The 13,547-nt window shown below is 41.6% G+C and overlaps 1 protein-coding gene across 2 annotated transcripts in view; it reads left to right on the forward strand.

The window, feature by feature from the left end:
* Window positions 1–12,616, forward strand: part of LOC136754728 (bifunctional methylenetetrahydrofolate dehydrogenase/cyclohydrolase 2, mitochondrial) — a 38,282-nt gene extending 25,666 nt beyond the window's left edge. For both annotated transcript variants that reach the window (XM_066710829.1, XM_066710830.1), the window contains exons 7-8: window positions 9,882–10,007; window positions 12,197–12,616. In XM_066710829.1, coding sequence (XP_066566926.1) covers window positions 9,882–10,007; window positions 12,197–12,312 — 242 coding nt within the window. In that variant the 3' untranslated portion in view covers window positions 12,313–12,616. The remainder of the gene's footprint in view (window positions 1–9,881; window positions 10,008–12,196) is intronic.
* Window positions 12,617–13,547: the final 931 nt, after the last annotated feature.

Raw genomic sequence — 13,547 nt, forward strand, 5'->3', positions numbered from 1 at the left:
GCTTATTAAATAGACAGATATTCCGTCCCTCCCACAGGGCCTGCTTCACTGCGCAGACGACACGCCACCAGCACCTCAGGGTGGAAGATGTTAATCCCCTGGCAGGACCGTATAAGATCTGCTGGGCGGTCGCCCGCGCAGGAACGGCAAACCTGTGGAGGAACGGAGAAAACAGGAGCCAGACCCTGTAGGCGGAGGGGCAATCTCTAAAGATATGAGCCTCCGTCTCCTTCCCCAGGCAACCCTTATAGGGGCAGGTGTCATAAGGAGCTATGCCCCTTCTGTGCATGAACACTCGGGTGGGGAGACACCGACTCACAGCCATCCAGGAGACATCTTTCTGCGTATTCGTGAGGCAAACGTGCGTAGCGTTAGTCCAGATAAACCGGCAGGTTTCGGGAGGGAAATCTTCTATCCGGCTGGTCTCCTGGGTAGATCTCATCTGGCTACAGATGGTCTTATAATCCCAGGAGGCCAGCACGACTTTATGGAGGCCTACTTCGAGCGCAAAGGCTCGGAGCGCCCTGTAGAACGGCGGGGGATCCCACGAGTGCGGCCTGGTGTTATCCATGGCGCAGAGGCTGAATGGTCTCAGGCTGCTGGCAAAATAAAAGCGGTTCATGAAACTCACTTTCTTGCCAGCAGCCTGGATGTTCTTGACCACATAGGCCAGCCCCTGCGCCTTTATCAGCCGCACAACGTCCGGGACCCCCCTGCCTCCATCCAGGGTACCCTTCACCATCTGCACTCTTTTCAGCCTCTCCATTTTGCTCCCCCAGACAAACCGAAATATAATTCGGGTCACTAGTTTTGCGATGACCTTGTCTGGGGGGAAGATCATTCCTACGTAGAGGAGTATCGGGAAGAGGATGGCCTTTACGACCAGCACCTTACCAGCCATCGTCAAGGTCCTTGTGCTCCAGCAGTGTATCTTCTTTTGGACCTTAGATATGGCCTCCTCCCAGCTCCGGGTGCCCGTGTTGGTCCCGTCGATCGTGATCCCCAGAACCTTGATAAACGGCTTCACAGGGAACACGGTCGGCGGGCCCCGGCCGACAGGCCATGCCCTGGAGAGGTAGACCTCGCTCTTGGCCTTGTTGACAGCGGCCCCCGTCGCCCTGCAGAAGCCGTCCAGCAGTTCCTCGACACTGGCCACGGACGGAGCGTCCGTGCAAACCACGGCCACATCGTCCATGTAGGCCAGGGCCTTCAGTTGCTCTCCACCGGAACCCGGGAGATGGAAACCTGTCACCCGGACGTCCCGGCGGATCGCCTGCATGAACGGCTCCAGACAGAGGACGAACAGCAGGGCCGACAGGGGACAACCCTGCCGGACCCCCGACCTGACCGGAAATGGTTCGGTCAGGTGGCGGTTCACAAGGACCCTGCTGCTTAGACCGCTGTAAATGATCTTAACCCACTTCCTCAGGCCAAGAGCGAGACCCATCCTCTCCATGACGAGCTGCAGGTATTCGTGGCCCACTCTGTCGAAGGCTTTCTCCTGGTCCAAGCTGATTAGGACCAGGGGAAGCCCTCTCTCGTTCGAGTAGGCCACGACATCCCTGAGCAGCATGGCGTTGTCGGCCGCCGATCTCCCCCGGGCACCACAGACCTGGTCGGGACCCACGACTTGAGGGAGTGGCCGCTGTAGCCGGAGCGTCAGTGCTTTGGCCAGTATCTTGTAGTCGGTGCACAGGAGGCTGACCGGCCGCCAGTTCCTCAGATCTTTTTGGTCTCCCTTCTTGTGAAGAAGGGAGAGGATACTCTTCTTCATAGAAGGGGCCAATCTACCCTCTCTGTACATCGACCCCAAGACCTGGGCCAGATCTTCTTTAAGCACCTCCCAAAAGATCTTATAGAACTCAGCAGGGATCCCATCGGGGCTCGGTGTCCTTCCGGAGTTAAGACTCTTTATCACCTGGGAGAGTTCAGTGGTGGTGATCTCTGGTTCCTCCTCCTCCTCCTCGTCCCCCTCATTGCGGGACTCCAACAGGGACAGAAAGTGATGGATCAGATTTTGATCCACCACCTTCTGATCATACAACTCCCTGTAGAAATCCCGCACCACTGTCTCAACAGCCTCTCTGCCCTCCACCTCTTGCCCCGAGGAGTCGATCATGGAGGACATTGCAGGCCGCCTCTCCTTCGTTTTCTTGAAGAAGAAGCGGCTGCATTTCTCATCGTCCTCCATGATGCGGACCCTGGAAAGGACCTTGATCTTCTCTTGCTCCTCCCGATAGAGGGCAGAGAGACTCAGTTTGACCCGAGCCACCTCCTCAGCTAGGTCGAAGCCTCTGAGCTGTAAAAGACTCAGGCGCTGGAGGCGGGCATTTAGATGGGAATATCTCGCCCGCCTCTCACGAGCTTTCCGTTTCCCCAGCTGAATGAAGTAGCCCTTGGTCCTTTTCTTCACCATCTCCCACCACTCTATGGGAGAATCAAAAAGGTCCTTCAGGGTCCTCCACTCCTCGAGGCGTCTGCTAAAGGTCTTAATAACACGAGGATCATCGAGCAGGGAGGTGTTGAGCTTCCAGACCCCAGGCCCCGACTCCCGTGTGCTCGGGATGAGCACCTCTGTCGTCAGGAGCCTGTGGTCTGAAAAGAAGACCGCCTCCGAAGACATGGCGGTCCTCTCCAGTGGCTTACTGAGGAGGACGAGATCTATCCTGGAGAAGGAGGAGCCAGAAGAACTCACCCAGGTGAACAAGGGGACCAGGTCCCGACCTGCGTCACAGAGTTCAAAGTCCTCCACGAACGCAGCGAGGTCCCTGCTGGATCTATCGTTGCGGGGCTTACTCCGGTCTACATCCCTCAGAGCACAGTTGAAATCACCTGAAATGATAACTGGTAAGGTGCCGATCAGGATCGGGCGTAGCTGAGGGAGAAAGAGGACTCTCTCTCTCTGGCTGGTGGGGGCATAGACATTGACCAGCCTCAATACAGCCCCCTTGTATTTAAAATCGAGGCTGGCCAGTCTGCCCGCCTCTATAACCTTAAATGCTTTTATCTCTATGAAGGGGTTTTTCAGGAGTACGGCAATCCCGTCCGCTCGGGACACATTGGACCCCGACCAGAAGGATTCTCCTAGGGTCCAAGTGTCCCGGAGATCTTTATATTCCTTTTGGAACGGGATGCCGCACTCCTGCAAACAGATAATATCCGCCTTCATTCCAGCCAGAGAGTTTAAAACATCGGTCCTCTTTTTCACCTCAGCAATGCTCCTCACATTTATTGATATAATAATTAGTGCCATAATGGCTGTGAGGGCAATTACCCGCTCCGTAACAATCATGTAAAGAAACCTTTCTCTTCCTCTCTCTTCGCTGAGAGAAAATACAGGGGGGCTGAAGCCCCACTAAATAGGGTCTAGTCCCTAGTCGACATTGCCGAATTTTTTTTTCGGCAGTCAGGTCCAGTTGGTTATGCTAGCCGTGGTGCAAAACACATAGAACACTACATTAGATTAAAAAACATCAATAGAATATTAGAACAAACTACACTAAACTCAGTAGTTCAGTGGAACTTGGCTGATCAAAAGGTTCCATACATCCATCTTTGAAACTGCTTATCCATGTGGGTCACAGGGAATGCTGGATCCAATCCAGGAAAGCATAGATCACAAGGCAGGAATACACCCAGGGTGGGACACCAGTCCATTGCTGGGCACACACAGGACAATTTTAGTGTGGCCAATTAACCTAACCAACATGTCTTTGGATGGTGGGAGGAAACCAGAGTACCTGGAGGAAACCCACATGGACACAGGGAGAACATGCAAACTCCACACAGACAGACTCCCTGAGCCAAGACTCAAACCCAGGCCCTCTGGAGCTGTGAGGCAGCAGCGCTAACCACCGCACCACCATGCTGCCCAGGTTCCATACAGTATTTATGAATATAAATAGAGGCTGAACCACTTGTGCCACTTCATTTTTTGTACGATGTCACTTTCATACCGTAATATGTAGGCAATTACAGTTCATATAGAATTAGTTGCATAGTCTCTGTCTTTTCTGTCACCTATTATATTGTGTTTAACGCTAAGCATCCAAACAGATTTGATCAGTGACCAGCTTGCTTGAACAGTGGAATTATATCATAGTACCACAGAATTGTATAATACTGATATACTAGAAGCGTCCCAGCTCCTAAGAGAGCACATCAAGCTCTGATAAGGGTTTCATAGCTTCAATCTCAATTTATACAAAATGCCACCGTATTCCATATGGAAAATTGTGTTCTTTTAGCAATTTAAGTCCTAAAACAGCATCAGAGAGTCAATAGATGTAGCAACCATGAAAGTGTTCACTTTAACCACAGTACTGGATCAGAGCATACCATTCTGATTGTAACTGTAAGAGTTAATCTAAACTGGACTAGATTTGTAAATGTCATTATTAGTTATTAGTATTTTGAAACGGTATACACATGCTGTTGCATATTTGGATTTAAGTTCTAATTTTATTATTGAATATAGTCCTTCTTCAAGAAGTCATGTCCTGCTAATCCTAATTAGGAGGAAGTTCTAAAGCCACCAGGTCACCAACAGCACCTTATTAGATAATGAATCATGTCTTTTATATAACTTTTTTCATACTGGGTGCACTTTGTGCCTGTGGACATTTTATTATTTAGTTCTGCATTTGGAAAAATACAGCCTCCTGTCTTTCATTCCAAGACACAACTTTAACTTTAACAATGCAAGCAAAATTGCATAGTGACAAAAAATACAATTTAATCTTTACAATTGATGTTACACTCATTAAAACGCCAATTATGTTTATAAAAAATATTTAAAAGCCAACCTTTTTTATTGACCTTAGGGTTTTAAGCAATTTAGGTAACACATGATACATAAGTATTGCTTTAATGTCACCAAAATGGCGATACACATTGATTTGCTTTTCACTTCAGCCTCCAATATAGAACTTAAACAGTAGCCTGTTTAATCAATTTAGTGTTTTGTTTAGTAGGTATTTGAGCTGCTTCATTTTCAAATTAATAATATTTCAGTTAGATTCCAGTATAGATTCACATCTCTAGGTTATGTATACTGTGCCACATTTGAGTTCATTTAAAATATTTTTGGATAGCAATGTGATAACACTGAGACATGACAGAAAAACGTGCCAATTGTCATTGTCCATACAAATGTTTTCTGTCTATGTTTCCAAGTCACTTTAGGCAGAATGCTGAAATCACTCAGGAGATATAATTATGAATGCTTCCTCTGCATGAAAATATGAAATATAGGCCTTTATGCAGGGAGGAACATATTTAGGTGGGTAATTTTTAACTGAGGGCTCTTTCATACAGTACAAACAGGGTTGGGGAGTAACAGAATACAAGTAGCGGCGTTACATAGTCAGATTACATAATTTGGATACTTGTATTCCCGTTATGTTCTGTAACGGGTTGGGGGGCCCGTCACAAGAAAGGGCTGTATGTAGGTGGGGTCTGGTCTTGAAACACACAGTAGGGAGGCAGGCAGAGGGTACAAAACAGGCTTGCTGTGGTTTTATTGCTTCCCTTAATGGCAGGCACAGTGTCAAAAAGCAAAACAAACCCTAGCTCTGTCCGAGCACTACCTAAACGTAAACAATCCCTAACTACAAAACAAACACTAACAATAACAGTAAATGCCCGGGTCGGCAGAGCCGAACACCGGGCAGACAGAAGCATGACAGGGGCAAGGCAGGTTCGTAGTCACAGTCCGTAATCAAAGTTCGTTACCAGTGGGAGGTTGTCAGACAGTCCGGGGTTCAAAAGGGAGAATGGTCCAGGTACAGAAAAAGGGTTGTAAGCCAGTGAATCCGTCAACTGTGAGCTTTACCCTTCTTTCTCCTGCTCTTCCACTCTCTCGCTCCCACCTCCTGCCTCTCGCCTCCTGCCTCCTGCCTCCTGCCTCCCGCCTCCCGCCTCCCGCCTCCCGCCTCCCGCCTCCCGCCTCCCGCCTCTCGCCGTTGTCTTCTCGCCCTCCTGTTCACCTTGCTACCCCCAGCCAAGCATGCACACCCTAGTCTGTTTCCTGGTTCCTTTTATAGGGGAAGTGGTGGGCGGGGCTATGGCCATCAGGAGCCCTGCTGGCTTCTGGGGTTTGGAGTCTTGGAGGAGATGTTTTGTAGTCTCCTTCACGGAAAGACCCGCCCTGACCCCAGCCTTGCCTCTCACACTGCCACAGTTCCTCCTGTCAGACGAGTATTCTGATTACCGATACTTGTTTTAAAAGAGTAAGTGATTACTGATTACTTATACATAATTTAAATTAAAGTGTACAGGTGTAAGGGAATCCGAAGGGGCCCGTGTGTAGTATTTGTGCAACATTGTTTTTATTTGCGGCTGATTTGGCGCCATTCTTGCAACGAGCAGCACAATGGAGCTGCTATCAGCAATATTACAGCCAGTAACACACAGCTCTACTGTGGCCGCTGGGACAACACTGTGTAGCAGGGGTTTAACTCGTGGAAGTGCAGGCAACTTTTCACCTCCAAAGAAAGAAAATGGAGCAAATATTAAAGTGCAATACAAGATGTGCCTACCATGGGACAATGTACTGTCTGCTTCCGAGGACTAAACTTAAAATCTAAAAAAAAAAGAAAAACATCTGGAGGTAAGATTTTATTTTTTAAATGTGTGCAACTGTAATACAATTATGATTGACATGCGAGTAGAAAATACGCATTTTAATAATTTGTATGAAAGCATAATAATAAGCAAAAGGGAAGCCCAGAAATAATATAACCAAAAACATTATCGATAGTTTGTATTTGCAGTAATAATCCTATCTCAATTTAAGACACATCCACGTACATTACAAATAGTTCCTGTGCATCCTAGCTGGTTCTGTGATCTTAACAATGAAAGACTTAATATAATACCAAAATAATAGCATACAACGAGTTTATAACCTAAAACAAAACAAATCACACAAACTGAATAAACTAGTCTAACCGTGCCATGCCGTGCCTTGCTCTTTACAGGGTGCGTTCAGGGGATCCTCACATGTCAAACCTTTAAACTTTTACAAACCGATAGATACCACTTAAAAGAAGGTTAGAGTCAATAATGTGTTAATTGCAGAAACAAGATGCATAACATTCCTCACTTGTTGATACTTAAAAATAACGCCCTAATTGCATTGATTTCAAACTGTTTTTGGTGCTAGTGAATTGAAACCGGTGATGATAACATGGATAACAATACAGCGTTTAACCCCCTTTATTAAAGCAAGTTGCTTGATCTGTGTATCTTCACAGATATAACAAAATAAACTGTAGTCTTTATAAGCAGTAAACGTACTTACAATTTACAGACAAGGTACCTATTTTTAAGATTTAAAGAAAATGTGTTTCACGATCAGTGATTAGCAGAAAATTGAACATTTTTGCATTAAAATGACTGAACGTCATTCACCTTCTTTGACATTAACACATTATTGATATGTGATTTATGTCAGTTTGTAAACAAAATAAGGGTATCAAGATCAGGCCCGGCGCCACGGGGGGGCAGAAGGGAGCAATGCCCCCTCAGTTGGAATATTGTGCCCCAATATTTTATTTTGATCCAGTTATTATTTGTCCATGTAGAAATGTCTTACAGTAATGTGCATTCTTGTTACAACACTAACGTGCGTTGCTGCATTCTGTAATTTTACCCCCCCTCCTCCGAGCACACTTCGCCAGCAATTCAAACACTAACCGCCCCCCCATAATCAAATACCCCCCCTGCCGAGTTCATCCAACAGCCGGGACTGATCAAGATGCAGTTGCACATGTTTAAAAATGCATGTTTTAAACTGAGGCAAATCTTAATTACCATTTTTATTGTTGAACTCAGCTGCTTTTGTTTTTTGATGAAGAAAAAAAAGTATTCCAAAAGTAATTTAAAAGTATTCTGATTACGTTACTGACTTGTAATGTATTGGATTAGGTTACAGATTATTTTCAAAACAAGGTAATCAGTATTCTGTAACGGAATAAGTAACCCTACCAACCCTGAGTACAAATTACTCAAAGTCTGACAGAAGGCATACCTTAAATGTTCAACTTTATAAATACCTGAACATAACTAGTTGTATCATGTCAGTTCATGGAAGCTGAGCATGTACAAATAGGTATTTTACCAGATTCAGAAGGATGTGACAGATAATATGTGGCAATGCGTGTGTTCCATTCATAGGAATGAAAAAGCAAAAATTACAAATGTAGAGGCTCACATAAAGGACTGTGTAACTTGATCCAGATGTTTTGTTAATAAAAGCCCTGTCCTAATCAGATTCCTCCAGCTGAATGTTGTGCAATGGCCCTAACCCTTTGTTATGTCATATTGTAACCCCCTTGCCCTTCATTATTACTACGTCAGTTTTCTTGTTTGTGTGCAGATGTATTTTTAAGTTTAATTTAAAACAATGTACTTTCTAAGAGGATCTCTCTCAATGATATGCAGCGCTTATCCCCTCTGACAGTGTTTTGTCCAGATGGATGAAGTGCCGTGTAACTACCCCAATTGTCCCTACATTGCACTCATGGTCCAAGGAAGGGTGGGAAGCTCCTTTGCAGAGTCATTTTATTATTTTAAAATTATGCTTCATTCAAAGTACTGAATCTAAATGGATTATTTAATCGAACTAGGAAACTGTGGTTTTTTTTTGTTTTTTTTTGTTTTTTTAATAGCCATGAACATTTCAGGGTACTTTGTTACACAATTCAATGTTACAAACAACGTTGCCTGGGACATCACAGCAAATGATTGACCTTGTTATGCAGAATTAAATACTCCCACTCAGTATAAATTGTCTTTAGTTCAAATAATGTCCAGTAACCCAGATAACGATGATATGTGATTCAGGCTTCGCTAAAAATATTTTAAACCTGAATTGTTTGTAGATTTTAAGGGGCCTTTCACACCTATGATTGGATGTGGCCTGAAGTGCGGTTCATTTCATTTGGAGATATATGTGAAACCTCTGATAATGATCAAACCACATGGTCCAAGACCACTAGAAAGAGGTGGTCTTTGTTTGTTTGAAAGCAAACTCGGTACATTGCTTTGACATTTTTTTGCAATGTGAAAGCAGACACATTCTGGTTCACTTGGAAACAAGACACTCCAAACCTGTGGATTCAAATGCAAAGGAACTGCCCAGCCTTGTTGCTATGTTGAAGTCCTACAAAATACTACCCAACAGTGCAGTACTTTGCAAAATGTATTTTCTGAAAAAATATAATCTCTCAAAATGTTTAGTTTTTTCTGCAGCAATTAAAGGAAAGGTAGAGCAAGACACAACTACCATTCAAGTAAACTGTGAGAGAACTGAACGCAATTGGAAAAGTACAATGTGAAACCAATGTACATGTTCCTGGTGAGAAACACACCAAACCTCCACAAAAGTTTGCAAGAGAACTACAATTCAAGTTATTTGCAAGTAAACTAGGAGTGATACTTACATAATATATACAAACCAAAGATTTGGCTTCCGTAAAAGTTCAATTTAAGAGTACCAATTGTACCATAATGGTACCATTATATCATTATTATTAATATTCATATTAATTTATCCAAATATCTTGTCTAGATAATTTTGTTTTTTCTTTCACTACAACAGAGAGTCATTTAACACATATAGGCTTGGTGATTGGATATTGCCTGCAATATGATTGCTGTCTACTCTGAATAATGTGTTACCAGGTGATTTCCAGAGTCTTAAGTGTCTTCCAGATGTTGTTGTTTACAAAAAGGTAGCACAATTAATATTTTAAATGTTCATTTTTTTCTAATGTACAGTTCCAAAATTATCCTGAGATTACAGTACTACAGTTCATATGTACTCTTCTCAGATCTTATAATGGATAGAAAAGCATGGTCTACATTTGTTTTTCCAGGAGTCCCTAATTTGATTACAGCTGATATGATTAAGGAAGGAGCAGCTGTCATTGATGTTGGCATCAATCGAATACAGGACCCTACAACAGGGAAGACCAGACTGGTTGGAGATGTTGACTTCGAAGGTAATCTAAAATCAGTGCTTTTCACTAACCTATGAGATGAAGCAGTGAGGTTACAGGGGCTTGAGATGATGCCATTATGAATCCCTGGGTTACTAACAGGTAACACTTTATAATACAGGTATATTAACTACACTTAAAAAAAAAAAAAATTATACAGCCTTTTTTGCTCATCTTTAATAAGGGTGCCAAATACATAATTATGGAGGACACTGTATATTTTCCATTTCTGTTTGGAAAACAGTTCTTGAGGTTAAAAATGCAGTCACTTTCTTTCCTCTACTTAGAGGAATAAAGGTGAATTTATTATATTAGCAACAGATACTTGTCATAACTAATGCATGACTTGAATGAATTTGAGTTAAAATAAATTATCCTGCTGCTTTGCAGAGTGAGAGAATGTTTCACTACCATGTTGAGAAGCAGTAAGACATAATTTGAATTGCACATTTTAGTGGTAGAACAAACTGTTGTTTGGCAGATCGGCTTACTGTAAATGCACATTTTAGAGGGTGTGTGTACATGTCCATTTTCTCTCATGGGCTCTAGGGCATTGTAGTAGCTTACTGGTTAAAAAATGGCAAATTACAGGGTATGAAAGAGGAAAAATATGCATTTTTAATGTATTTGTACATTCCAGACTCTGCTTAGATGTATAAAGTAGAACCTTTGAGTTCAAACTGCACATGAAATGCACATAACTTGATTACATTAAATTCCATTATTTCTTCACTCTTCACTCTATAGAACAGATAATTGTCAAAATACTCCTCTATTACACATTTTTATTACTTGACTGTGCAAAAGACACATGCAGAATTCAACCATAATGGTTTAGATTGAGCACAGCTTCAGATTACTTCCCTGGTCTAAACTTCATAGTATAGCAGTTCATTTGGAATGAACATGTAAAGAACTATATGTCTCTTTTTAAGGCAATTTCTCTTGTCCTTATCCAGGATGATTTACAATTGTTACAGTATTTCACATTATTTTGACCCCTCTTTACAGCTGGGTTTTTACTGGAGCAGTCTAGGTAAAGTTCCTTTCTCAAGGGTACAACAGCAGTGCCACCACCTGGGACTGCACACACAACCCTCCACTCCAGAGCCAGAACCACTACTCAACACTGCAACCCCTTTTTTTAAGTCTGGTTATGATATACATCAAACAGATTTTAAAAATGAAACAGCTGCTCATTAAAATGTAATTTGCAGCTGTAAGAAAAATAAATGGAAGTATTTGATCTGAGGTTCTATTGGATGTGAAACACCTTAAGAGCATATTCATTACTTTCATGTTTTGGAATGCAATTTGGGGTTAATAGCTCTAATGCATGAAAACAGTTCAATAGTTACTAATGTATTGTCTAATACTCTGATTGCAGTTGTATGTTGTTTTGTGGAATGAGGGTAGTAGGTATTGCTGTCCTATGTTTTAGATATTTCCCGTTAAATATCCATTTGATTACACTTGGAACGCATACACCTTTTATTGCCATATCCAGGTTAATCGCTCATGACTTACTGTGTGCAACTGAGACACATTCCACAGTCAGTTAGTAACCTGGAACGTGGCAATTACAGTGGCCATGCAATGATAATTTAGCCGTTCTTGCATAGCACGTGTAAGCTAAAGCTTCCGTCTGTTTGTTTTTTTCTTAGCCACGAGAGTGTGGATTAAATGAAGACTGTGAAATTGTCAACGGATATTATGAACCATTTTTATTAAACTGACTTGTTTGAATGCAGCTGTTAAATGGACTGGGGTATAATAATACAGGCTAATACCTGTAGTTATTATTGATGCAGCATTTGTTATTTTCTGTGTATTTCTGGAGGGTTGGCATGCAAACCCTTCTCTAGTACACAGAGCCAATTAATGATTCAAAAGAAAAATACCTAATGGTATAAAGAATATAGCATTTTTTACTTTACCGGCAAACTTTCAGCAACTGATTAAATCCTCTGACTGAAGGAGTTTCTGGAACTTGTACCAATGAATGGTTTTCTCTCAGTGTTCACAAAAATAATAAAAGTATACTATCCACAAAATAATGGACAAAAAAATCATGTTATATTTCTCTAGTCTATCAATTTATTTATTTTTTAAGTTTATCAATGCAGATTTTCCCATGTGTCAATACCAAAGACTGCGGTGTGAGTGTCATCATTGTGTGCCATTTCTTTCAGAGGTAAAGAAGAAAGCGGGATTCATTACTCCCGTACCTGGAGGTGTTGGCCCTATGACGGTGGCTATGCTTATGAAGAACACTGTGACGGCTGCAAAAAATATACTCACCCTCTGAAGGACTGACACCATATCAGTATTTTAATTAAATTGCGCTCCAAATTTATTTTATTACTGTTTATTTACACTTATTTATGATGTTTTCAAATTTGTATTTTTTCTACAGGAATGATTTTCCATCACTGGCTCATTTACCTGATTGAGACTGAACTTCTCTAACTTGAAAATGAAAAAAACTCAGCGGCATGACCTCTAGAACTGCGGGACTTCTGTTGAAAACATTATTTATTGATTTATTTATTGATTTATTTATTGATTTATTTAAATGACGTTATTAAACAAGATTCTGTTTTCAAATCCTTCTTCTTTGACAGTGTGTATTTTGACTCACCACCAACATTTACACAGTTTTTCATGGATAGGAAGTCATGGCAAGTCACATTGGGGCTGCATGGTTCACTTCAGAATCTGATTAAAAGCACCTCAATTTTACTTTGTTTTTAGTTTTCATTTCAATTTTAGTTTTAACAGGTGTCCCCAACTCCAGCTGAAAAACTGGAACATTTAGCTCATAATTTTCTTAGCATAAGGTGTAAGACCAAAGTGAAAGAGCAAGGGGTTCCTGAAAACATTGAAAATCAATACATCAAAAGAAGTAAAACAGAAAAAAAGAAACATTTTACTTATGATAAATAGTTTTGTTTTGTCTTGCAATGTTGTCTTAAAATATGCACAATAATTAACAGATTACATTAGCTGGACTGAACAGCATATAATGGGATGATGTTTTTTAGATAATTAAAGCTTGAGGATGAATCAAATATTGTACCACTTGTTTGGGTGTGAAAATGCTCATGAGGTGCTTCACAATGAACACATTGATGATTCTGCTGTTAATGTTTTAACAGTTTTAAAACAAGGAAGCAATTTTACAAACAAAAATATTTTTCAGGAGATATTTAGAAGTCCTGGTTTCAAAGTTGCACTAATTTAATCATGAGTAGCAGCCCTTCATAATACAAGATGTTGGTCATAGTTAATTATCTTTTATTGTGGGAAATTCAGCATGAGTACAACTGGAAACCATGTGTTAGTCTATGTAAAAGTACACTCTAAAAAAAGGACAATTAGAAAAGTCTAGAAGGGGGATGAATCCCTAAGTGAAAGTCTTTCTATGCAAGCTGCACATTTTTGTTTTAATTTCTGTTAGATTAGCATAACTTGTGTTTATTAAATTCAAAACTTGCTCTATTCAAAAAAAGCCAACAATGTTCTGCTTTAATTTCAGATTCA

This window comes from Amia ocellicauda, chromosome 8, assembly GCF_036373705.1.
Source record: "Amia ocellicauda isolate fAmiCal2 chromosome 8, fAmiCal2.hap1, whole genome shotgun sequence".
Classification (NCBI taxonomy): domain Eukaryota; kingdom Metazoa; phylum Chordata; class Actinopteri; order Amiiformes; family Amiidae; genus Amia; species Amia ocellicauda.